Source organism: Mchenga conophoros, linkage group LG13 (assembly GCF_057382185.1).
Source record: "Mchenga conophoros isolate Kocher_MC1m ecotype Shallow Benthic linkage group LG13, M_conophoros_male_GT1.1, whole genome shotgun sequence".
NCBI classification, from domain to species: domain Eukaryota; kingdom Metazoa; phylum Chordata; class Actinopteri; order Cichliformes; family Cichlidae; genus Mchenga; species Mchenga conophoros.
In genome coordinates this window covers 16,289,119-16,316,640 of record NC_140538.1, presented here as the reverse complement: position 1 = coordinate 16,316,640, position 27,522 = coordinate 16,289,119, and the positions used below count along the sequence as shown (strand labels likewise).

Here is a 27,522-nt window from a genome sequence, read left to right as displayed (position 1 = left end):
TTTTTTTCATGAGCTACATTCAGAAGTTTTTTTTTTCCTTAATTAGACATTGTAGAATTAGACATGTACTTACTTGCTACGATTAAACCAGAAACAGTCATCTGCTGTTTTTCAGGAAACAGGGACACAGAAATGAATATTTTGCATCAGCATAAATTATATGTTTGCGAGTGGCTCACATTTACACGTTTGTGTTTAGTATGCAACAGCTCTGAGGCACTTCACCTCCCTCACAAAAGGGTTTTGGCTGCTGTCATGCTTAAATAATTTTGTTATTGTGTGAATTGTGTGGCCCCTGGTCTCTTTTGATGTTGTGGATATGCCAGAGCTCTGTGAGGTTTAGCACGAATGTGATGAATCCACTGAAGGCCGATATTAACAGAAATTGCAGCAAAGGGTCAATAAAGTTCCATCCAGGCTTGTACGCATCTCCTCCAGAGAGTGTTATTACTGTATCCTTTGTTACTGATGAGCCCGTGATGCACTCTGCAGTTACCATGAACATACCCCTCAGGATAACCGTGGCGAGCAGAGTGCATCTGACAGCTGACATTTACCCCAAAACACTTGTCAGTCACACGTGTGGGGGACATACACCCCCACATTCATTTCAAACGCTTTCTTGTTTGTTCTTTTCAATCCAGCAAACAAGCACGACCTCAGTCTGTCAAGAGATCTTTGTGACTCTGTGCAGTTCCTCCCGAGTTGAACCCAATCTTTCGGTGGACAGGCTCACAGGGTTGTGATCCTCCCCCGACAGATATGAGGGATTGTGATCTGTCAATCAGTATTGTAGCCCGGCAGCAGGACGAACACTCTGCCGTGTTTGATGTGGAGGGTAAGCTTTCCCGCTCTGTTTAACAAGAGGAGATCTTTCTGATGTTATCAGTTAGATCACAGAGCTCCTGGATGCACCTGAGTGTTTTCATCTCTCGCTGCCTGCTACCTCTAATCACTTCTGTGTAAAAGCCAGCAGTGTTTTCATCAGAGTACTGGTCTGTGAATCATATTCGAGGTGATGTAATTTCTCCGCTGCGTGCCAAACTTGTCGTCTTGTTCCACGTTTCATGCTCACTTTCAGTTTGCACTCAGGAGAATTTATTTTCCCCGAATACATTTTCTGCTGTCTCTCTTCTATGAAATCATTGATTTCCAGTCCTGTCAGCGCAGCAGGACAGTTTCCTCATCAGTCCTGGCAGAATCACAAATACAGAAAGGCTGCTAAATAATGCAGGAGCTGTAGCATCAATAAGAGAGGCATGGGAGGCATCGGATTAATGCCCAGGTTGTAAACTCTTTGATGTCTACACTCTAAATGTGTGACTCCATCAGACCAGACAAGGTTAAACTGCATAACCAGCAATCGTCCATAAAGCTCATCTGTAGTGTTGAGTTAAGATTTAGACACGAGCCAGGTTACCAAAGGAGGGGGAATAAACTTGGCACTGCAGCGAGCAGAGGATGAGCAGAGCATCTGAGCTGCACTGGGGTAGATTTTAAATCACAAGTGGAGCCTTTGCTAGTGATGAAAATACTTACCTCTCTGTGTTGCAGTGGTGAGGGTCAAAAAAGACGATCTTGGCTTTCACGACGGCTGCTTTTCTCGCATGTTGTGTCGGGATATATCACCTTCAACTGTAAATGTTTACAGTTATGAGTCAGTCATCGCTAAGGAGGGATAGTGGCTGATTGTAAATATCCTAAAATGACTCATATTTATTATTTCAGACATGGCAATATGCTCCAAACACTTGTTTTGCTAACATTAAACTCTTTAACCCTTTAAACCCTAACCCGTCACCGGTGACGGTTAGCATTTTTAGCAAGAGTGGGCAACTCCAGGCCTCGAGGGCCGGTGTCCTGCAGGTTTTGGATCTCACCCTGGGTCAACACACCTGAATCAAATAATTAGTTCATTACCAGGCCTCTGGAGAACTTCAAGACATGTTGAGGAGGTCATATAGCAATTTAAATCAGCTGTGTTAGATCAAGCACACATCTAAAACCTGCTGGAAACCGGCCCTTGAGCCCTGGAGTTTCCTTCCCCTGGTTTAAAGGGTAAATTAGGTCAGGGTTTAAAGGGTTAACCGTGTGCCTGAACTAATCTACAATAACAACAACTTATCATACTGTGTGTGTACACAAAAGTAGAAGCTTTGCAGAATTTTACTGTTATTTTGGCAGTCCTATTGTAATCTGTATAATCTTTTTGCCATAAAATATTATTCCGTTGTCACACAGGACTAAAGATCCACTGGCGAATGAGCGGCATCCCCTGATCACTGGGGAAAAATATGTATTCCTTGGCTGATTGGCAAGTGGTGGCTGGAGGTTGCTGGCTGTCTCCAGATGAACACAAACAGTGTCCTCCACATACCAACTTCCTCGTGATAACCTGCCAAGTTAAATCCTCTAGGTATCTTGGTATTCATCTAAATTACCCTTTGAGTTGGAATGACCACACTGGTAATTTGAGTTTTCCTTTGCAGCAAAGGCTGTATTTTTTTTATTTTTTACGCAGGCTGAAAGTCTCGGAGTACACACGACAACTCATGAAGTACGAGACGTTGTGGTTATGGCAGCTTATGTGTACGGGCAAAATCTAAGCCGTTGCATCTGGTTCAGTCCATTTCTGAGCAGTCTGTACTCAGACAGACACAGAGGTTTCTGTCAGACATGTTGGATATCCTCCATCCTAAGTAGGAGCTCCTGCAGGCAGATGATGAAGAGCCCCAAAATACAAGCTGAAGTGTTTTAAAAATTAATTTTTCCCCATGTCAATCAAGATGTTAAATAACAATTTTTAAAGGTACAGTTAGTAATTTCTTCAGGTTATTTAGAAAATTGATGCATTCTCATAAACTTAGTATTAATCCATTAAAAATGCATAGGAGCAGGTAGATGCTGGCATGGTGGCCCGCCTAATAGTTCCCCCTTATCACATCTATATGGCTAGAGACTGGCCTCATATGTAGCACACCTTATAAGTTACTTTTAATTTAAGCATCACAAATAGCTCCTTCAAACTATATATGACCATTTAACACCTGCACATCTATATTTTCATCATCTCTTTGTCATTATGTCTCTCTCCTCCCTTATTTCCACCTCTTCCTCATTACCTGAAGCGTCATCTCCTGAACTGAAGTAAGGGCTCTAACATGACTATTCACCTCCAATATTGTCACAGTTACTTATTGTTAACAGGTTAAACATGCAATCTTCCCGTCTCCAGACAACTGGCTTAAAAACAGCAACAGTAGCTGGATATAAGCTAATGTTAGTCTAGCTAATGTTAGGCTTAAGCATCCAAAAAAATCAAACATTCCCTTTGATAAACATTTGTTTTGTTTTGTTTGACATTCGTACATTGTATTAGAGTTTATTCACTCAGCAGCAGAGTCTAACAATATTAGATCCACTTAGAAGAAAGTTTCACTAACACTGGCTAACAGAGGCTAACAGCAGCTAACAGCGTTAAAAACAGCAGACCAGCAGAAAAGCTCAGTTTCACTGCTGCTGCTAGGTGAGGAGTTGGCAAGTGTTTGCAAACCAGTCAGCATCTTCCGTGCAAACTATGAGGGGCTAAAGCAATGACAGGGGGTTTTCAGTGCAGCTGTCACCCAGAGACACCCAGGGACCACTTCATATTCTTGCATCTTTATCTGTCATTCAATTTCTTTGAGCTATTAGCTTTGCACTACACCACAAAGGGAATGCTGCTGTATGTAGCTAAACCGTGACACGTCAGTCAGTCATGCAACTATTGTAAATCACAAATAAACATGTATATTCTGATGAGTCATGCCAGAAAAGAAATGCAGTTTAATACCATAAAAATGTAGAGGCATTCTGTTTCAGCGATTCAGTGTATAAAATTTACTGTATTTTTAATGCAGTTTGCCACTGTGTATTTATATCAGGACATAAATTGCATCAGGAAAGTACTGACAGGTGTCCCAAACCTGAAGATGAAACAGGTAGAAAACTGAAATGTCATATGTGCCACCAACTACAGGTTGAGACATCTGTCACCTTGTATTCTTACGATACTCATTACCCTTCTTTTCCACCTTTTTCACCTTGTTTAGGTTTGTGGTGAAGCAGTGTTGGGAAAATTTAATATTGTGTGTTTTTATGCACCAGCCATCATTCAGTTACATTTAGTGATAAGGTGAAACCACTTTCCTAATGTTGGTGGGTCTCTCTCCGTCAAATCTAATCTGATCTGATCTTCTAAATTTGTGGTAAATAAACCAAATTAAGCAACAAAAGTCTTTGTTACATATATTATTATAAAATCAGGCTCTAAGAGATTTAAAAATGAACTTACAAAGTCTTTTTTGTGTCCTCATGATGTCTTGAATACAGCTTAATACGCTCTGTCCAAAATTGCACTTTTCTTCTTGACTAATATCGACTCTTTTCTCTCCTTTTGCTGTCATTTCACCAGGAGGTAGAGGTCAGTTCTCTTCACTTTTTGTACAGCTCTCTTATAGCCGCCTTTTGTCCAGTGTCTTTTGCATTCATGAGTAATTTCCTTGTCTCTTTGTGTGTCTTTATCTTTGCCTCACCATCCATCTTTTCTCCCTTTTTTGCAAAATCTCTTTCAATTTGCCCATTTTAATTAGAGCGATTAATGTTCTAATTAAACAGGGGTAAAAAGGCAGAGCATTTAAAAGGCAGCTCACCCCTGATACCATATGTCTCGAATATAGGCAGAGTGTGCAGATTTGTTGAGCTCATTTCCATAAAGAATGTACAGCCACAGTCTCTGGTGTGACTCACTTAGCTAATTATCATGCCAGTGTACACATTATAATCAGTGTCCAGTGATAATGTAAACTACATCACTTCTCCACTGTGATGTGGAGTGTAGCAGTGTTCATGCTGTATTTTATAATATCAGCAACACTGTGCACTCACTGTGAATTACCTGACTCTGTTGTCTTGGCAGCAGATGGTAAAGTAGTGTTTTCTTCCTCTTTCTGCAGGATGACTACGTGCGTACCTGGGATGAAAATCAAGGTTCTAATGACAGTAAGTTTCACAACATCTTGTTCCTTCCTGTGTGTGCTGCTGAGAGATGCTGAACATAAAAGCGTCTTGTTGAATTTTGATAGCTTACAAATGGCTCATAGAAGTTTTAGGACCAAGTTTTGCTTTCATAGATGCCTTAATTCTTGGCAGCATAGATTCACCAAGGTGCTGGAAACCCTCCTCAGAGACCAAGGTTGCCCCATGCTTTAATGTTGTTTATACTAAATTCAGGGCCTATCATCAAAATGTTGCAGCACATGTCAAGACTCATCAGACCAGGCAATGTTTTTGTCCAATTTTGATTAGGCTGCGCGAATCTTAGCCTCAGTTTCCTGTTCGTAGCTGACAGGAGGTGCACCCAGTGTTGTCTTCTGCTGCTTGTAGCCCACCACCTTCAAGGTTTGATGTGTGTTCTACATATACTGGTTGTAATTAGTGGTTATTTAAGTTAGTGTTGCTTTTCTGACAGCTTTTAGCAGTCTAGCCATTCTCCTCTGACCTCTGGGATCAACAAGGCATTTTCACCCAGAGAACCCAGAGAGTTTTCTGTGTGGGGAAATCCCAATGAGCAATTTCTGAAATACTCAGACCAGCCTATCTTGTGCCATGCTACGTTCAAAGTCACCAAAATTGTCTTTCTTTGCTATTCCAATGCTAAGTCTGAACTTTATATGCCTAAATGTCATCTGGTTTATTAGTTATATTAAAGAGCAGTTGAAGAGGTTTACCTAACAAGGTGGCCTGTGAGTGTGCTTGCTTAATTAGAGAAAACAATAAATAACTTATACTCAGTGATCACTTTCTGTGTGATAATAATATATAAAATGGACCAACATGTATGACTATGCTGTTTTTAAGATTATGAGGAACATAAATATTATAAAAATGCTTATTTGGAGGGAAAGCCCTTTTGATGGTCTTATTGAGAGTTTCCTATAAATGTATTTAGGCTCAAATAAGGTTCTTAAGGCTTTTACAGTTCAAGTAAAAGATGAACTACTTTCATTAAAGCTAAATGTAAAACCACAGATTTGTAACTTGCTACACAATATTACTAAATATATACCGAGTGCTTCCTTGTTGCGTTTGTATCAGTCGTACGGTCTCATGTTTATCTTTAGCAATTAGTCATTTTTTGGCTTTCCATTGTGGAACTCCATTATGTCTGTGTTTCTCTGAAACATGATTCCATGCTCAGGCCTTTTCTGCAGTAAAGCTGCTTTCAGCTCAGTTTACAAAAGCCTCAGCAAGTATTGTGAAGCTCTGAAATACCTAGTTAGACGTAATAGTTCTATAGAAAGAGAAGCTAAAAGTTTCAATTTGATTACTGGCTTATCCGATCATAATTTAACCATGACTGCAAGAAATGCTGCAGTTACTCATACAAATGTTTTTACAAATGCATCACCATATATCTTAAGGCAAACTGAATGAACTGAAGGAATGGCAGAACAATATATACACTAATGCACACACCGAGGGCTAATCAGGGGAATCAGACACAGCTGGGGAAACAAGGCACAGAACAAATAAAAACCAAAAACTGGAACAAGGAGACACGGAGACAAGAACTTTAGTGAATGGATAAAAGTGAAGAACCGTGGAAAGGGAACAGTGAGAAAACAAACTGTGCTAACAGAGGATATACCCGGAACATAAGAGCAACCGAACACTAATGAAAAAGTGTGAAACCAACAACATGAAGAACCAGAAGCTCTGAAGAAAGAATGGAAATCAAAACCAAGACAATAACTCCCAACTCCTAAATTTCAAATACTAGTAAAACCCCAGGGAGAAAGCCCTGGTTCATGGCATCTTTGAACAACTTAATATCAGCATTTCGGGTTTGCATCACGTATGCTTTGGCTCTGTAACAGGGAAATTCAATTAAAATTGTCTTCAAATGAAGTGCTTACTTTAAAAACAAACTATGGAAAGGTGTAGTTTGAGTTTCCCAGTATTTTAATTTTCTTTAACGACATTTTACATGTAAACCATCTCAGCTTCAAACCGTCTTTTCACACTGTCTATTTCGCTGACTTACTTCTTTAGACTTATGCATCTTGAGCATAGTAGGTGTTCCTCAATGATCAGTGCTAGGCCCCCTTACTAATATGTCTGTATATGTATAATCTTTAGGGTTTAGTTGAGAAACGTTTTGGCCGTCGAAGCCTAAATTTGCGTACTGACATTCTAAAAAAGTGCAGAGAGGCAGGGTAGATATTGAAAGATCAAAAATTGTAGTTGTCACAATCTGCTGAGTGGCAGGCAGGATGTGGACCCAAATGCAGGACTCATCACACACTCAAAGAGGCAGCTTTAATTGTGCTGTAGCAAAAAATACACTAGAAACAAAAATCAAAAACCAGAGAACTAAAAACTAAGGACAAGGAACTAAGACACTGGGAAACTAGAAACTTTAAACTAGAAGCGAGGATGACGAGGAACATGGAGGAAACACACACACACACACACCACAGAGCACATGGGAGTGGTACGACGCAACAACGGACAGAGGGACAGGAATAGCAAGGGAACAAGACACGGGAGGAGAGAACAGCACAGGACAGGACTATCCAAATAAAACAGGAAGCATGAGACAGGCACGGAGACGTGGACTTGTCAAGGAGACACGACTGACTGGGGAGACACAGGAGATGAACAAACACAGAGATTAAACACAGGCTGGGATAAACACTAAGAGAGGAAGAACTGAGAACTAAAGAAAACCAACAACAATAATCAAAGATTATAATAACAGAACAGAAACACAAATCCTGGATCGCAGACCTAGTACCGTGACAGTAATAAGCACAGAGCTAATCTGCGCTTGTAAATCAAAACTCAACATTTTTTGTAATAAAATAGTCTGCTGGACAAGTAGTCAGCCAACTGGCCTCCTTATGAAAACTCTGCCTTCCGTTATAGTGTCATGGAGTAGATTTAATAATGTGTGCTGAGCTAAAGAAGTTAACTAATGCTATCAAAAGGACAGTAAAGTTGCTTTTAATTAAGGGTGAGAAGATTGATGTGGTTTCTAAATTGACATATCTCTGGCTCAAATGCAAATTTTAAGAAACATGTCAAATTAAAATAGCCACTAAATGTAACTTGGCTCTTTCTCAACAAAATAAAAGCCAAAGCAAACCACTAGAATCTTTGCTCAAAAAAAATGGAAAGAAGCCAATTTAACATCATCACTATAAAATCTGCCCACTCTTGGCTCTTTATTGACCTGTGTTATATTTGTTTGGACTGGTATTCAAATATTCTTGCTTATAATTTGTCTGATACATTTAAGATGCCGACAAAGTGCGTATGTGTGAGTGTGTTTTGTCTGGTTAGTTTCGTCTCACTTGCTGTTGTTGTATCGCTCTGTGGACATTTTAATTGTTGGCCTGCCTGGTCACAGTGGAAGAAAACAAGCCTTAGGCTAACTATTCTGCAATGAATCAGATAGTAACATTGGTAAATAACGTTGTAACAAATAAAATGAAGAAAAAGAAACCGACTAGACAGGATTGCATTTTTTCTGTATGTGTTAAAGGAAAGACGGGCAACTCTGGACTAGTATCATTAAGGTTACAAATGAGGCAGTCCAAAGCAAAACACCCCTTTAATGCTTCTTCTGTAACCCTGACACAACCCGATACTTTATTTGCTCAAAGAGAACATATTCTGTTAATACATAAATGTCCAGGCCCCAGTGAAACAGGCTATTACCCTGTAAGATTTATTTATGGGATCTTAATGATAACACAAAACGCACACATATTACCCACCAGAATCCAAAGTATATCCAATTATCTCAAAATAAAACTATATTCATGAAACCTCCCAGGCTTTGTATAATACAGTAATGTATGTGCATGTAAAAAACCTTTTCCTGTACTCAAAATGTGTCATAATGCATTCATTATTCAGGCATGAATATAAATCCATGCAAAACGAAGAAATCCCTGCGATGGATGCTTTTGCAGTGAAAGCAAAGCTGCAAGATTGATTGAAACGGAATGTCATTATATGGCTGTGCTGCTGCACGATCCGTGGCCTGTATTTGAACTGTAGCGCTTTCCAGATGGTCACCGGTTCACCATATTAGACAGTGTTTCCTGTGTTTTTGTGGTTTTATTTTTATTCCGGGGTCAGACATGCACTGTCCACAGCTGTATTGATTCCTTGGCGAAGATGCTGAAAGATGTTTGCACTCCGCTTGAGCGGATCTGATGTGACTCCCACAGGAAATGCTAAACATTGGCTCGACTTCCACCCATCATCACTTCGCTCTGCTTCCTCGTTTTTCCTCCATTTACACTCCAGCAGGAGCCGCGAGTGGAGGCAGAACAATTGAGGTCTCCTCCTTAACTCCTGCTGCAACTCCAGCCTTAATTGAGCCGGTGCCAGATGAAGTCATGACATGGAGTTTTGTCCTTAACCACTGTCACTAGATTTGCAGCCTAAATGAAGTCAGCTGAATAGCTGAGTCCATTAGCGGAATTTCCAAGGACTTAATGAAGGACTAATTATTGTTCCCAATGGCTGAGAGGTATAAAAGCATGAGAAGACAGTGAGGCAGAGGTGTGAAGCTAATATGCCTTGATTTAGTGTAAAATGACTGACATCAGCTTTATTCCTGCCAGCTCTAAGGCACTCTGATGATCAGGAAATTGTGGACTGTGGGTGAAGGCAAGTTGGTGTATGAGAGTGTGATAGGATGCTAATAGAAATATCTTATACCCTGTTCATCTGTAAAAAGGAAATATTTTATTCAGAAGGAAGAATGCAAGGACGAGAACATTTACTGAAAATGCACAAAACATTACACACTCACTTTGTTAGTTACAACTTGCACATACTAGGTTGGGACCCCCCCTTTGTCTTTAGAACTGTCTTAATGCTTTATGGCATCGATTCAACAAGGTGCTGGAACCATTCCCAGGTTATTGTTCCCCATTGACATGACAGTCTCACACACTTGCTGCAGATTTGTTGGTTGCACATTCGTGATGTGAAAGTGCTCTGTTGGAATAAGGACAACTCCAGTCCTCGAGAGCTACCGTCCTGCAGCTTTTAGATGCATCCCTACTCCAACAGAGTAGCTTCAGAGTAACTTCAACATGTTGTGTGTTCAGAGATGGTCTTCTGCATATCTTAATGCAGTGGTTGCCAAAAATTATACAACTGTGAGATACTGTTTGTCCGTGATTTGAACCGGGGGAACAAATTGTGGCAGGATCAGCCTGATATTATTTGTATCCCACTGTAATTTTACTACATAAAGAGCTAACATTGCCAACATTTCAGTATAAGAAGTGTTTGTGAACTAAAAATCAAGAATTGTGGGATACTGTTTGTCCATTACTTGGACAGCCCAGAGCATGCTCCCGACGCAGGGGAAACAAATACTTTCGGGGATCCCGACCTGGCACCGCTGTTGTTCAGTTGAAGCCAAAGGCAAGATATGCTTCATCATATTTTATAGTCTTTGGTTTGGAAGAAAGGTGGTTTGGAAGCATATGATCCTTGATCCTGTGCTTTGCGTTTGTGTGGGAGCCCCATCAGAAACCTGCCCATTATGCTAGCAGTGTCCAAGAATTCTGTTTTTTTTTAATCCCCCCCCCCCACACACACACACACACACACAATGGCTCTCCCCCACTTCGGGAACCACTGCCTTAATGTAGCAAGTGGTTATTCAGCAGTCTGTACTCAGACCAGCCCTTATGGCACCAACAACCATGGCACGTTCAAAGTCGTCAAAATCATCTTTTTTATTCCCATTCTTATGCTTGGTTTGAACTTCAGTGAGCTGGCTTTACCATGTCTCCATGCCTAAATGAATTCAGTTACTGCCATGTGATTGGTTGATTAGAGCAGTTGAGTAGGAATGCCAATCACAGTGGCTGATGAGTGTACATCCAAACTCTAAGGCAGACCTTCCCAAAGTGTGGGGCCTGCCCACTAGGGGGGGCGCAGAGCCATTGCAGGGGGGGGGGGGGGGGGGGGGATGAAAAGGGGGGAAGAAAAACAAAACGCTTGGACACTGCTAGCACGGGGCGCCCACAGAAACGCAAAGCAGGAGATGAAGCATTACAGCGAAGAAAAACCCTAAACAAGTACCGAGTGCGCAACAACGTAATGTGAAATTCACAGAGAAACTCGCGGATTCTTCCACTGACCGCTGCGGCACACCTGCACCAGGGCACACCTCCGCCTACCCCACTCCTGCTTTACAGGTGAAAATAGAGCAACAGGACCGCTAGTCTTTGATATTATTTATTTTCTGCTGTGTTTTACTTGCATCTGTTTGAAAGACTGAGTGTAAACAAAAAAATATTAAATATGTTTCCAAACCAACTTCTTTCTAAGCCAAAGACTAGAAAATTTGGAACCACCAGTTCTTCAGTCACTACCTTGCACGACAAGCAAAGATTTCCAGTAGTACACAAGTGTCTACATAAAGCCACGGTAACAGTTGGGTTTTAATTCTCATTTAACTTGTTGCCATGGCAAACATTAAAAAATGAAATGTCATCTTTGAACTTAATCCTGAGTTTTTGAGGCTCTTGTCTTACCTATTTTGCAGTCAAACATACCAGCATACTGTGGATCAACTTCACAAGTGGCATTTGCGTCTTCAGCTTTTATGAAACTTTAAAATGCTTGCCTTAGGTTGTCAGATGAGTAGTATTCCACATCTTTCATTTCACACAGCATAAAACCCTTCATCTATTTCCCTTTCTCTCATTCTGACGCAAGTGTGTTATCTCCCTCCATTGATCTGCCTTCCTTTATGACTGGCCTAATGAAGCAAAAGAGTGAAAAGAGGAGATTTGTCCCTCTGAGACATCACTAAATCAGTGTGATGTCTTTACTCCGAAGCTCTGAGCCTACAGGCCTCATTTCTCAGCCGGGCTGCCCAGACTGCTACACTGCTTTGCAGAGGAAGACAGAGCTTTAGAAATGTCAACAGACAAGAGAGCCAAAGCCGTCAGACTGAGGTGGAAATTTGCATTCAGGAATCGTAGTAGCTGACTCCACTTTAGTCGATGCTGTCCCGAATGAGGGTGGCCAAGAGAGCTCACCGCAGCTTATTAAAGGACAGATAGATAAGACACAAGCCAATTAAGGAATTGTCTTCATTTATTTGACATTACATGCAAAGCACAACTAAGTACGCTGTGAATATCTCTGATGGGAAAGTTTTCATTTGCATTGTCTTTGTTTGACTTGCGGTGTGTTTTTTTGTCCTGGTACTTTAGGAGATAATTGTGTGAAATTTAGTGATGGAAAAGGACCCCAAATTCAGACTCATGAGCAGGTGTCAAGTGAAAAGAACATTTTATTTAAGGCAAACCAAAATCCATCAGTAAACACAGGAACATGGGGACACTCTACAGGAACACTACAGACTGGGATGAATAGTAGCATGAACATGAAACAGGGTGAGACAACAAAGATCTATGGGGAGATAAGGGCTATATAAACACACAAGATAATTAATGAGATGTGGAATAGCAGGGAACACAATAGAAATTTATCTGAGAAACAAGAGAAAGTACTACAAAATGCAGCGTACACAAGGCAGGAGATCCCATAAATTCTGTTCCTCTGGACGTAGCATTTTCAGTTTTCCATCAGTGAAGGATTGGTAGGAGACTTCCAAAATACAATAGGAAGAACTGATGGAGACTATACATGGGGAACACAAGAGAGGCAGGGAAAACTGGAAGAACTCAACAGTAAGTGGAACAAAAACACAAAGCTAAAAGCACAATAACAAACTAAGAAACAAGCTGACTATAACCAGGAATCAACAGAACTCTGAAGTCCAAAACACAAAAGGCTGGGTGAAAGACTCAGAACCGAAACAAATAGTTAATCCCAATCTTAATATCATCAGATGGCTCAGTTGATACCTTTTCTCCACTTTGCTGTTGGCCCTACAAGCCACTTTGCAACCTGACGCAACCGCTGCATCTGCTCTGCCCGCTCTGTCATGTGCTGTGGGTCTTGCAGCTGCTCTAGCAAAACTAATCTATACATTTGTTTGACTAATGTTGGCCTCAGTGAAGTGTATATATTTGTGAGTAGGATCTGCAGTACATGTGTTGCAAAATGAATGAGTATTTGTCATTAATTTCCTTATGTTTTGCTGTTTCCATTGTCTAAAGCTGCACTGCAGTGATCTCTCTTTGTTGCTGTAAAAACAGGTCCAGGAAATCTACAGTTGATTTGTGCAACCCCACAAATGACTAAATTGGCATACTTAAAGACATTAAATTGTGGTAGGCAAACTGTTGTAATGTAAGGTTGCAAGAGTAATCAAGCACACACACCCTAACAATTAAGTGCATGTGTATAGCACTGATGTTTTTATGTATACCTTTAAGTGTACACTGGATTTACATATGCTGATCTAAGATAGAGAGGCCAATAAATGGTAAATGGACATTTTCTGGATATATTAAAGGCAAAGAGCATGGTGAATTTTGCTGAACCCACACTTTACAAGGACTGTTCCTCTAGAGCAGGGATTCAAATATAAGGCACGGGGGCTTAAATCGGCCCAGCAAAGTCTCCACTGGATGGCTTTGAAAAATAAAGGCCGAGATATACCCGCTATAATGGCCGATTAGGAAGCCAATGCAGTATTGTCCTGAAGGATCGGTGCCGCCATTCAGATAACATCGCTGCTAAAGTACGGCTATAGGAGGAGAAGAAGTCACAACTTGTCACGGCGAGTGAGGTGAGCCGTGTGGAGATGATCAGAGATGGGCAGTAACGCGTTACTTGATTACTTTTTTCAAGTAACGAGTAAAGTAAGGGATTACTATTGCAAAAACGGTAATTAGATTACTGTTACTTTCCCATAGGAACGCTGCGTTACTAAAACCGTGATTATTTTTTTTTTGCGTGAACGTCTCATGACCAGAGATGGGCAGTAACGCGTTACTTGTAACGCGTTACTGTAATCTGATTACTTTTTTCAAGTAACGAGTAAAGTAAGGGATTACTATTGCAAAATCGGTAATTAGATTACCGTTACTTTCCCGTAGGAACGCTGCGTTACTGCGTTACTAAAACCGTGATTTTTTTGCGAGAATGTCTCATGACAGTGACGTAAGCAAGTGCGACGTTGGTGACAGCAGCTGTGTGCAGATCAACAATGGATAATATATCGAGTGCGGGAGAGAGTATGAGCGTGCAGCGTTTAAAGTGTGGAAGTACTGACCTTACTTTGAGTTTGATTCCATAAAAAGTGACAAAAACATTAGCGTCCATCGTGCGTGGGAAGAAAACTTCTTTTTACAGCGAAAAAAACCCCTAAACTTCCGAGCAAGCACCGAGTAGCTACGACGTGATGGGAAACTCACAGAGACACTCGCGCGGATTCTTCAACTGACCGCAGCACACCTACACCAGGGTAACCCTCCGCCTACCCTGCTCCTGCTTTACAGGTGAAAATAGAGCAACAGGACCGCTAGTCTTTGACTTTATTTATTTTCTGCTGTGTTTTACTTGCATCTGTTTGAAAGAGTGAGTGAAAACACAAAAAATATTTTATTTTATGTGCTGGAATGTGTAGAAAATAGGTTTAAATGTTAAACTAATTTATTCAAGTCAGAGAATGTTGCATATAATTAAATGTTTTGCTTGATGCATAAAGTTAAAAGATTAAAACTGATAAAACAAGTTAAAAAAAGAGACTTTTCCATTTGATTACATTTTGTATGATGGATTATGTAGAAAAAGTAGAATTGGGCTGAAAGATCTATCACTTTATCACCTCTTCAGGTTGTAAATCGTGTTTTTAAAAAGTAACTAAGTAACTAAGTAACTAAGTAATTAATTACTTTTGAAAATAAGTAATCAGTAAAGTAACGGGATTACTTTTTGGGGGGAGTAATCAGTAATTAGTTACTGATTACTTTTTTCAAGTAACTTGACCAACACTGCTCATGACAGTGACGTAAGCGAGTGCGACGTTCGTGACAACAGCTGTGTGCAGATCAACAATGGATAATATATCAGTGCGGGAGAGAGTATGAGCGTGCAGCGTTTAAAGCGTGGAAGTACTGACCTTACTTTGAGTTTGATTCCATAAAAAGTGACAAAAACATTAGTGTCTGTTGTGCGTGGGAAGAAAACTTCTTTTTATAGCGAAAAAAAGACCCTAAACAAGCACCGAGTGCGCTACCACGTAATGGGAAATTCACAGAGAAACTCGCGGATTCTTCCACTGACCGCTGCGGCACACCTGCACCAGGGCAAACCTCCGCCTACTGCACTCCTGCTTTACAGGTGAAAATAGAGCAACAGGACCGCTAGTCTTTGATTTTATTTATTTTATGCTGTGTTTTACTTGCATCTATTTGAAAGACTGAGTGTAAACACAAAAAATATTTTATTTAATATGCTGGAATGTGCAGAAAATAGGTTTAACTAATGTTTAACTAATTTCTTCAAGTCAGAGAATGGTGCATATAATTAAATTTTTGCTTGATGCATAAAGTTAAAAGATTAAAACTGAAAAAACAAGTTTAAAAAAAAGAGACTTTTCCATTTGATTACATTTTGTATGATGGATTATGCAGAAAAAGTAGAATTGGGCTGAAAGATCTATCGCTTTATCACCTATTCAGGTTGTAAATCGTGTTTTTAAAAAGTAACTAAGTAACTAAGTAATTAATTACTTTCGAAAATAAGTGATCAGTAAAGTAACGGGATTACTTTTTTGGGGAAGTAATCAGTAATTAGTTACTGATTACTTTTTTCAAGTAACTTGAACAACACTGGAGATGATAATGGAGGATCCTATCGCAGGCAGTCGTGAAGGTGAGAAGGTGGTTTATTGAACACAGAGCAAATAGCCTTCTGTCCCGTTTCTCTATCTAAACTGGGAACAACTAAACTACTGAACACAAACCAGGACCTGAACATGAGGGAGGATGGACAGAGGTAAATGACGGTGAAAGCAGGAAGAACACACAGATGAAGCACGGTGAATACACAGACGGACCAGCGACTACAATGGCTGTATCCCAATTCAGGGTCTGCAGCCTTAAAGTACGCAACCTCAACGATCCTCAAGGGCCGCGTACTTAAAGACCGCTAAGGCCAGAAGTGCGAGGCTTGTGAAATGGGACGGTCTAGCCTCCATTGCGCTGCCCAGGTTGCCTAGCAACCATGATTCTAACAGCTGGAAACGTGTCATACAGCTTTGTTTGACAGAAATGAAGGAGAAAATCTTTTGTTCATTTGTTTGTTTCTACATGAGCTTTGATCATTCTCTGTAAGATTAAGCTCAGCTATTGAACGGCGTATATTTTAAAGTAAAGGCTGTAAAACCAAGTTAGTACAAACGTCACTAATGTCACATAACGTTGCCGACATGTGGCCAACAGTAATGTTTTAATGTTCTTCGTTATTAAACATTTGCACATAAATAAGTGACATAATATTCAGTACTTACTTAAAGTTTACTCTTCGGGCACCCCTCATCTGCCGTTTTTTTTCGGCAAAATTATCCACACCCACCGCCGCGCTATGCATTCTGGGATATATTGGGCCACGAAGTCTACACCGCCACGTCCTTAAAATTCAGGGAAATTAAGGACGCATTTGAGGCCGCATTTCGAGCAGCCTTCGAATTGGGACAGCCTTTGTCGCGTCGCGGTGACGTAATCGGCCTTGAAAGGCGGCCTTTAAGGCTGCAGATCCAGAATTGGGATACAGCCAATGACAGGAGACACGACTGAAATACACTCAGAGAAACACAGGGAGATTACACACAGGTGGGGGACACAGCTGGAAGTAATTAACGAGACGAGGAAGGTAAAGGTAAAACTTCCTTGTCTCGTCTCGTTTGTCAAAATCGGCGCACGACACAAGCAATGCATCAAGCATCAAAAAAGCATAAGAAGGGCACATATTTAGGGTTTTTCAATTATAATACGTTTTGTAGCTTTTCCTGCTAATAAAACCTCATCCATGGCTGTTCATGCAGCACCAAAGTAAACAAGTCTTTCCGGCCCACTTATGATCAAAGTGAGCTGTATGTGGCCCACCATATATATGACATCGCTGCTCTAGAAGGTATTAATAAATGTAAGGGATAATGTGTTTAAAACAAGATAAAGACAATGGATAGACCGTTTTGTTTTTGTTGGGAAAATCTTGCCCTTTGCAAAATATCTCCACTGCTATTACCTTGTTTTTACTTTACAACAACCAGCGCTTCTGGCGCTCCCCCTACCAGGGACTCTGCCCAGCTCTTTGCACACAGTGCACACATCATGTACTGTATGCACACTACTCCAACTCTAAACCTCAGAAAACAGAAAAACACCCAATTAAGTTCCCTGGGGAATTTCCCTTTGTCCTTCTCACCATCACCTCTTCCTGAGCATCCTTTTTAGGCCCGCCTGGGGTTCCTTCTATCCAGTAATTTCAAACTATATAAGGCTGCAAAGGAAACAGCCTGTTATTCCAACTCTGGAGGGGGGTCAACCTTGTCTCGTACTTGTAACAAATTATGTTTTTGCTCCTGAGTCTCTTCTGTTTAACATTTTCTAAGGACATTCAGTAAATCTCCACTGTAATCTGAATTGTAGTCCTTTCACTGCTCTTTCTTCCTTATACAGTTTGTGAGTATGTAATGGTTTTTACACATTACACCCTGGATTTGCATATATCATTCCCAGGTAGACAGGACAATAAATTGTAAATGGACACTTCCTGGTGTTATGTCAAAGGCAGACCGCATGAAAATGGGTGAATGTGCTGAGTCCACTTTCTATGAGGACTATTGATAGATGTTGTGAGATCCAACCTGTTTAAAACAAGGTAGAGGCAAAAGAGAGACCCTTTTGTCCTGTTTGCCTTGCACGTGAAACAAATTATGTTTTTGCTCCCGAGGCTCTTCTATTTAACATTTTCTGAGGAAATGTAATAATTTAATTTAATAAATTGTGTTAAATCTCTGTCATTTCACTGCTACTTCTTCCATATAGGTCTGGTGAATGTGTAAAGGGTTTTAGATGGTATAAAGCTGCCACTAATCAGCATTTTTAAATGGAACAGAAATATGATCATCTATTAAATGTATAATTAAAGCCAGTAGCTTATCTTAGCACAAAAGCTGGAATTAACACAGTAGATCTTAACTGTTTATTTTATAAAAAATAAAAATATATGTAATGTAATGTTGCCAAGTTGCCTGCAGTTATAGCATCATATTTAGCAGCAGTAATTTACTCATCTTGATCCAGGCAGGACTATTTTTGCACAAAGTGCAGGCACACCTGAGAACACTCCTACCTAGAAAACAACATAGCACCAATGACATTAGAGACTGGGTGTGTAAATACTAGATAAAAGAGCTGATGATGAGGATGTGGCCTGAGCACTGCTTCCGTTATCCCCAATCTGCAGGGATAAACCTCATGCAAATCTCGATTGGATTAGACTGAAGCACGGGGAGCCTAATTAGGAGAGGTTTACTGCTACAGGCATTAGTTTAAAACCATAGGAGAGGCTTTTTAAAAGTAAAAAGAATTAAAGTAGGTGCACTGGGGAATAGATGGAAAAATAGTGGAATGCGAGGTGGAAAATAATAAGCAAAACAGGTAGGCCAAGAGTGAGGGCGCACAGCAAGGATGTCTGATGTGAGGAGAAGACAAAGGAATGTGAAAAGATGGAAGAAAGGTGGCTTGATAAACATGATTGCACAACAGGGGGTTTGAGACACGGAGAGGGAGAGAGTTCTTAGAAACACCAGATTGAGCTGCAAATCACAGTCAACCCAGAAATGATTCCCAGACCACGGAGAGCCTGTTGCTATGGAAACGTCATCATCGCAGGCACTGCTTTAATCCGTGGAAGCCTGTTAAGTTAACATGAGGCTCAGGCAGCCACCTTATGCTTCTGTACTCACAACACAACGCCGTGCCAGCATTGTAGCCACTCGCTACAGACGAGATTTATTTACAAATGTTTTTGCTATTAGAAAAATCAGGATCATCTTATTTGTATTTATGGTTTTCCTTCTCTCTTTCCTTTGCTTTCTTTGGTTCAATGGATTGCAAAACATATAGCCTTTTGCGTGCATGGCCCTTTACCTACTACACTTAATCGCCTTCTCCTTCATGTCAGAGAGAGGGTCCCCAAAGGGTGGAATTGGCTGATGCACCGTGATTCTGCTGATGCGCTGGTGTGAATTGGACAGGGCGGGTGGTGAAACATCAAACCTGCGAGGAAAAGAAAGGCGGGTGGCAGCAAAAGAGGACAGAGTCGAGTAAGAAAAGCTGGGAGACGTCTGTGATATTGTGTACTGAGATAGTGTACACAATCAATGCCAACTGGGATAAGGAGCAACCAGAGAATAAGGCTGCACTGCTGACAGTTTAAATGGATGAGGAGTCTGCATCTGGGCATTAATGCCTCCAAGCCTTCTCCCCAGAAGCAGAGCAGTCAGTCAATCAGTTATACAACCAGCTCAGCCGTAGCAGGATTGGGGGGGGGGTTGTATTGTTTTGGATTTGCTACTCAAATCAGATCTCTGTCAGTTCGCTTCAATAATCCTGTGATGTAGGCAGAATTAATGTATTCTGCAACCAGAAAGGACAAGAGAGGAGATCCTAAGCCTGCCTGCTAACTGCCATAAAACAGGATACAGTAAGGATTCAAGGCGAACCTCAGTCCTACATATGAAGTCTGTGATAGCAGTGTGAAAATAAACTCTATTCCTGTGTAGCTGTGCTCATGGATAGTGCAGGTGAATATAGGCTGAAGTAGTTAAAGAGAATAGAGGGTGACATCCAGGTCAGGCTCCAGGAGGCCTGCTAGGAAGAGACAGATATGACATATGAGCATGTGTGAGGTGCTGCTAGCAGAGAGTTTGATGGATGTGGCAACCTGAGTTAGACATCCTGGCTTTAGCCCAGATTGCAGGAATTATTTAAGTGTAGTAGAGAATGTAAATATGTAAGTAGATGAAGTCTGCAAGTTATTCAACGCTTTTTAAAAAAATATATATATATATCAGCTGAGGAGCTAAATTGGATCAAAAGCCAACTAAAGAAGCTCTTGTAATTTTATGTTCAAGAATAAGATTTTTCCTCCCAATAAATAAAAGTGCCTCAGAGTCCATATTTAAAATAGTGCAACACCAGCACAGCTCGAGTCATTTAGACTGACTCTTGGGTTATGCTGAGCAAGTAGGGAGCAGAAAAAAGACAGAAAAGGGGGAACGGAGGGAGGAAAAGTGAAGCAGTGTGAAAGCTAAAGTACATGTCTCATTTTCTTTTTTCTCCCCAGATGTAGACACCACCAAGGACCCTTGTCAAAAGGTTAAGTGCAGCCGACACAAGGTGTGTATCGCCCAGGGCTACCAGAGAGCTGTGTGCGTCAACCGCAAGAAACTTGAACACAGGTGAGTGTGTGTAGCCCATGGGCAAGAATTGACTAATTCCCAAAACAGAAAAATAGTCAAAAAAAAAATCTTCTTTACGCACACTAACATGAGTTCAACTCAACCAAGCACGCACTCCATAGTCTGCTGCAAACTGGAGTGTTTATCCCTGTCGGCCACACTCGTAGTATTAAAGCTTGTTTGTGCACCAGTGTAAGTACGACTGCCTGCTGTTTAATGATAAGCTAATGCATTTGGACAACACAGAGGAGGCCTGTTAGCTTCGCGCTTGTGTTTTGGTGCTGCTGTGTGTGTACTCTGAATTAACGCAGCAGTTGCTGTCTAAGCTGGACTTATCCAGGCTGACATGGTTGTGTTGTCCCCTTGTCCTGCAGGCTGAAGCAGCCCGCTCTCAGGTCTCCTGATGGAAACTGTCACCCCTGTCCCATCTCCTCCACTGGGCCTGTGTGTGGATCTGATGGACACAACTATGCCTCAAAGGTACACCTCCACCCCCCACTTTAATTAACCTGTTAATGTCTAAACAATTAAATAATTGCCAGAAATTTAACATTTTTTGAAAATGGACTGTTTACTAAACTGCCTGACAAATTAAAAACATTAAATAATAATTAAAAATAGTTTTCATTTGCATCATATTTGCTGTGTCTGGCTTTTATTCGGTTTTTTTGGGAGGGGAAAAATCACACCGATGATGTGGAATACTCCAAAACTGACAAAACCTAACCATATTGTACATATCGAATATGATTAATGAGTGGTTAAATGGTTACAAAGTGAGATTTATGGTTGAATTTTATACATATAGCAAAGCAACAGTACAAAGTTGACTGCACTGAGCACCACTTTAATTTTTCCATGTGGTTTTACGTATATTAGTAGTGCTGTGACTGTGATGTGCACTTGAGCTCCCCTAATGTGGCTCGTTCCCCTCGGTGAACATTATTACATGCTGATTCAACACATAAATTCTGCTACTATATGCTACGTTGCTAAATAGCCTTGACAACTCTTGCAAATTTAGGTCATACGGATGTACACATACTTTTACACACATCTTGAAATCCGTGGTACATGCTGTACGTGCTCTGCGTCGTTTGGTAAGAACCGACACACACCTTTGCACATTCAGAGCTAAGCAGTGTGAGGAGAATCTCAAGGGACACAAAGCTGAGACAAAGAGCCGTGATGTATGGCCTCAGAGGAACCAATTGGTGGCTTGCGGTGACAGAATCCCATGTGTTTATTGATTAATGCTTTGTCTTTTGAATCACTATTTCTGACCTTGTGTGCAAGTAAAGGTTGGGAAGCGCATTCAAGAGCAGGACTCTGATTTTGAATTAAGGCTTACAGTCGGTCACCTCATGAATATTTGATCTGCGTTGCGGCAATAACTCATTTCACTTCACCTTTGTGTCCCCTTGTCGATGTCATCGGTGTGTGTGCGTGTGTGTTTAATGACTGTATGTGTGTTGCAGTGCAAGCTGGAGCAGCAGGCATGTCTTACGGGGAAGGATCTTACCCTGAAGTGTTCTGGTCTGTGTCCTTGTCCAACTACTGCTCCTACAACCAAGGAGAGTAAACATGGTGAGAGCAACATACATGACATACAACTCGTGTTTTGTTTTGTTTTATTCTCACACATCTACTCAAGCATAACAGCCATCATAACTGCATAAATAGGTGCAACAAATATTTTTCTCTCCTGTACTTACACAGAGGGCTGCACCGGGCAGGATCTGGCTGATCTCGGGGAGCGTCTGAGGGACTGGTTCCAGCTACTGCAGAGTAATGCCAACCAGAACAACAACAGCAAGCCCGGGGCCAAAGCCACTGCAGTCAGCACCACATCAGGTTAGCGCTACTACTTAATAAACTCATTGCATGAAGAGGGCATTTCAATGCTTTAGATGCAGGGTAGCGTACTATAAAATATCTAAGAAAGCCATTAAATCTATTTTTCATGTCTCATTTAAGACAAAGTTTGTTTCTGCTGCTGACAGTCGACACTGTAGCTCTTGGCTGTTTAACACTGGATCTCTAGATTCACAAAAAATAATTGATGCCTCATAAAGAAATAAACTGGATGCCTTCCACGAGCTATTTTCTGGTTCAAGGATTTGTAATCAGTAATTGTATCAGCCAATCACTATAATTAAAATAGTAAAAAGAAGTACAGCAGGAAAATCAAATTGTCCTGTTGGTGCCACTTGCAACCATTTGCCTGAAACTATCTTGGATGGATAGTGTAACATAACGCTGCATCACATACGGGAGGATGTTTATGCCTCAGGGTACAGTCAGGAAGTTCCAAGCATCAACCGGCGTTGTAAAGCCGGGAGAACAATACGTTATAATGCCATTTTCATATGCAAAACTTTTTCTTTTTTTTAACGTTGAAACTGGCAGCACTGGAAGGCATTAGGAGGATGATAAATGCAGTTTTTTTTCCATTGGAAACAGGAGATGTTTCTGAGCATGCTGGCGTGATTTTTTCCGTTTGTGCAGCTGTCCCCCTGAAAAAAGTCTATGTTTGTTTGTCTGCCTCTGTGTGTTGGCAGTGCTGGACAGGAGCCTGGTGGCCAGCTGTAAGGACTCCATAGGCTGGATGTTCTCCAAGCTGGACACCAATAGCGACCTGTACCTGGATCAGGCCGAGCTGGCTGCCATCAACCTAGACAAGTATGAGGTCTGCATTCGGCCCTTCTTCAACTCCTGCGATTCCTACAGGGACGGCAAGGTCTCCACTGCTGAATGGTGCCTCTGCTTCTGGAGAGAGAGTGAGTGTTCGGGGGATTATGTGAGGTTTGCAGGCTTGTGGGTTCGCACTCACTTGTCTGTATGCTGACATTTTCCCTTCTGGCACATGCAATCAAACTTCAAGGCGCTCGGCTGCCCTCGAGGTGTGGCTGCGTCTGTGTTGTGCGCTGGCCCATCAGTGTTTGTCTTCCTCCTCATCCTTCAGTCCCCCTATGGGCCGAAACGGTCACCGCAAGGCACTAAAAACATTTCTGCTGCTTGTTGACAGCCTGATTCTCCCACCGCTCTCGGAGATTGAGCGTGTCAGCCAAGCAGCTGAGCAGAAACTAGGTCCCAGGATTGTGCAGTTATTTATTTGGGAAGAAAGGGTCCTAAAATACATGGATTATAGTTGCAGCTCTCTAAGATTTTTGTTATTTTCTCTCTTCTGTGACTAATTGTGCCTTTATTTCCACTTCTTTTAAGAACCCCCCTGCCTTGCTGAACTCGAGAGGATCCAAGTATTAGACGGCGGGAAGAGGAAGTTTGGTAGGTGCAGGGGGTTAGTCCCTGATCCCTTCTGTGGATTATAACATGATACGGGCATCTTTGTGTTTGTCTTACGCGTGCATGTTAAGAAGTAAAGAGGAGCAGTGTGGGATTATGTGTGAGTGTGCATGTGTGCACTGCAGATTTTGATTTTGTCTTGCTGACTGGGCTCTGAGTCAAGACTCTCCAAGGACACAGAGCGGTGAGCAGGGGGCAGTCTGCCAGCCTGACGCGCTGACGTTCCCCCGAAAAACTGGATAGACAGTTCAGCCGTCCCTAATTATTATTTTTCATTACATTTACAAATGTATCAAAAAACAATTAAGCAACACAACAGATCCGCCCATCTCTGAAGTTTACAACCAGGCTAATTTTTGCCTCACTGACAAACACAGCTACACTTAGGTGTGATCACAGGCTGCTTTTTATACGTCCTCCCTTATAACATCATGATAGCCAGCCACCCCCACATCACCTCAGTAGGCTGCAGCATGCTGACTTCCTCTGGGTATTCCTCCATGAACATATTGTTTTCATGGAATATAGAATTAGCCTCCACATATGCTGCATGCATTATATTGTCACTTGGGCTCATGTGTGATGAGCCACACTGAGAAACTGTGCGAGATTGAAGGCGAGGCCTCTTTACCTTACTCTGCTCTTATTTATTTATGTGTGTGCGTGTAAATGGCAGGTCGATTCATTCCTAGCTGTGACGAAGACGGCTTCTACAGGAAGCAGCAGTGTGACAGGGGGGAGTGTTGGTGTGTCAACCAAAACGGAGGAGAAGTGGCCGGATCGAGGATTCGTGGCAAGCCAGATTGCGGTGAGTGTCGAAAGGTTTCGCATACCGATAAAAAACAGATTTTTTGAACTTGAAAGCTGAATGCAGTGAGAGTTCAGTGCAGATCGGCGCAATTCTGCACGTGTCCCCGCTGCATGCATTCTGCACAAGGCTTTCTTTATGTTAAAGGGCCGAGGCCCACTGCAGCATAACTCACAGTAGGGACCAAGTGCCACATTCATGTGTCCGGAGTCATTTGCATTCTAAAGCGCCGCTTGTCGCTGTGAGAAAAGTCTTTCAAGATAAATGAGGACTGGTTGGACTGAACCTGTGCCTGATAAGAATAGGTCCCTTGGCAAGGTTTAGAAATAGCTATTAAAATCCAGACAAAGTCAAACACCCCCCCCCCCTATTTTTTTTTTGCCATTGCAGTCAGTGTTTTTAAATTGATTTTAGCATTTCTCACTGGCACAGAAAGGACTCCATCAAAACTGAGAGGAAGGCATGCTGAACAGAATATATTGCAATGTGCAAGATGGCCACAGCGGATAATTCGATTTCTCTGCATCCCCCCCCTCCCATGCCCGTGTGATTTCTCTCCGTCTTCCCGCAGATTACGAAATGGCATATTCAGGTGATTTTGGAAGTGGGGTTGGATGGGAAGACGAGGAGGAGAAAGAAGCCGAGGAGACTGCAGAGGAGGCTGAAGAAGAGGAGGTGGGAGAGGTGGATGACGGGGGATATATCTGGTAAACGGGCCAACCAATCTCTAAAGGAGCATCTCGGTGGTCCCAAACTTACACACACACACACTTATACACACAAATCCTGCAAAGAGATGGACGGGATCAAGCGCTCACACTCAGAACAACACTGGATTATAAAAAAAGCAAAGGGGGGGAAAGTGGCACAGGTTGGGAGGGTGAAGATACAGATGCTATGGAAGTAATTCTTGTTACAGGGTGATAAAGAGCAAGGGAGGGGTGGGGGGATCACAGTTAAGAAATTATGGGTCTGGTGTCATGAATTTTGTCCTTCATACTTGTGAATCTTTGTTCTCTTCTGTTGTCTGTCCTTTAAACTATCTTTGAGCACTTTTTAGCTGATGCATAATGGAGACTTTAAGAAGCTGCAGGTGCTTTGCATTAAAAAGAATAAAATAAACAAAGCTTCAGTCGTCCAAATTGGCATCTTTCATCGATTATGTTTGCTGATTAACAACATTTAGATAATCAGATTTGCTTTAAGGCAGAAATCTGGCAAAAAGAAAAAGAAAAGAAAAGAGAGAAAGCCACATTAGAATATTGAAAGGCACCTTTTGACTTTGCCATTTTCATCTCTTATGCTTCAGCTCTAATGTGACAGTAGTGCTCTGTCTCATTCATGACTTAAGAAAAGGTTTCTCATGCGTCACTCTTTAGCTTGTATATATTGTGTGTATCAGAAGGCAGAATGTCACCTATTAGTCCCGTAATCAATGCCTTGAAAGACTAGCAGAACATGCTGCTTAGTTGACAAGTGTACATCGTATCATAGTGTGGATTGGTTATTGTGTTTAATAAAAAAATGGAATAAAATAAACGTATCTATGTGGCTCCAGTGGCCACCGTACAACTGAGTGTGTTCTCTTTTCTTTTCATGTCTAAACTGGAGCCAAAGCATCTTGTTCCCCGGCTGCACAAGGGGAGCCTAGCTCTCTATTTGTTGAAAATAGAATAGAATAGAATACAATTCAACTTTATTGTCATTGCACATGCACAGGTACAGGGCAACGAAATGCAGTTTGCATCCATCCAGAAGTGCAAAATGACATAACATGCATTAGGATTGACCTGAACTCAATAGGAGTGTTAATGTGGGTTACCAGGAGATTGAACTTTGGAGCTTAGCACCACTGGAACCCTTGAAACCAGCCGCATAGCTTGTTTTATTTAGTGTTTTAATATCAACTCATTAACAGAGAATGGAGGGACTTTAAATTCACCGGTAAGAAAATATTGGGCTATCCTATAGACATACATATATACAAAATATCTATAGCACTGTGCAAAAGTCTTGAACCGCTCTTCATTCCTTTAATTTCCAAGGAAGCTGGGAACAGGGAAATAGAGTGTATAAGGCATAAGAGGAGTTTGTACAATTTTAATGAGCTTGAAAGTGAATAATTACTATGACCACCTTTATTCTTCAACACAGCCTAAACTCTCTTGGGCAAACTTTTGTCTTGTCATTTCTTTTAAGTAGTCTTCAGGAATAGTTCACCAGGCTTCTTGAAGGATATTCAAAGCTCTTCTTTGGTTGTTGGCTGCTGTCAAGAAATGTGTGATTGAAAGAGAGGACAAGGTCTTAAGATCCAGCATTTTATGTTTACAGAGATACAAAATGCTATGACAGAGTTTATCTGTATTTGCTTTTGCTAATAGTAAATCATCTTTATTCTTAATGATATAATCAAAATATACATCTAATTAAGATGATGAATGTTTGTTCTAATGTCTGGATTTTGTGTGTGTAGACAGCTGTAACCTTGATAGATTAGTGTCTGTGTGTGTCTACAGGAATGTGAAAAGAAATGTCTCCAGCCCATCATTATACATGATTCTGAATAAGAGAAATGGTATGATAGTACAATTTTATGTATGTTTGTCACACTTAAATGTTTCAGATCAAATCAATTTAAATATTAGACAAAGACGAGGCAAGTAAATGCAGTTTCTAAATGGAAAATCGAACCTACAGGTTTAAAGTTTATATTTAAAAAGTGACAAATAATATAAAGAAGAGGAAATCGGGACAGGGAATCATATTTCATATGCGAGTTTGCTGATAGTTAATCGGGTATAAGTTTAATTGATGTAACAAGTGAGAAAATATAGTAATGATTCTAGTGGCAGGCCGCTCACTGAGAGCTTGTATGGAGATGCCCTTGGAGGCTCTGTGTGTGTGTGTGTGTGTGTGTGTGTGTGTGTGTGTG

The 27,522-nt window shown here is 41.2% G+C and overlaps 1 protein-coding gene across 1 annotated transcript in view; it reads left to right on the top strand.

Moving 5' to 3' along the window:
• spock2 (SPARC (osteonectin), cwcv and kazal like domains proteoglycan 2) overlaps positions 1-26,162 on the top strand; it is a 38,926-nt gene extending 12,764 nt beyond the window's left edge. Inside the window, exons 2-10 of the mRNA XM_085296732.1 lie at positions 4,995-5,040; positions 20,362-20,476; positions 20,851-20,956; positions 21,955-22,063; positions 22,196-22,330; positions 23,038-23,256; positions 23,702-23,764; positions 24,459-24,590; positions 25,162-26,162. Of these exons, the coding sequence (XP_085152858.1) occupies positions 4,995-5,040; positions 20,362-20,476; positions 20,851-20,956; positions 21,955-22,063; positions 22,196-22,330; positions 23,038-23,256; positions 23,702-23,764; positions 24,459-24,590; positions 25,162-25,301 (1,065 nt within the window). The 3' untranslated portion in view covers positions 25,302-26,162. The remainder of the gene's footprint in view (positions 1-4,994; positions 5,041-20,361; positions 20,477-20,850; positions 20,957-21,954; positions 22,064-22,195; positions 22,331-23,037; positions 23,257-23,701; positions 23,765-24,458; positions 24,591-25,161) is intronic.
• Positions 26,163-27,522: the final 1,360 nt, after the last annotated feature.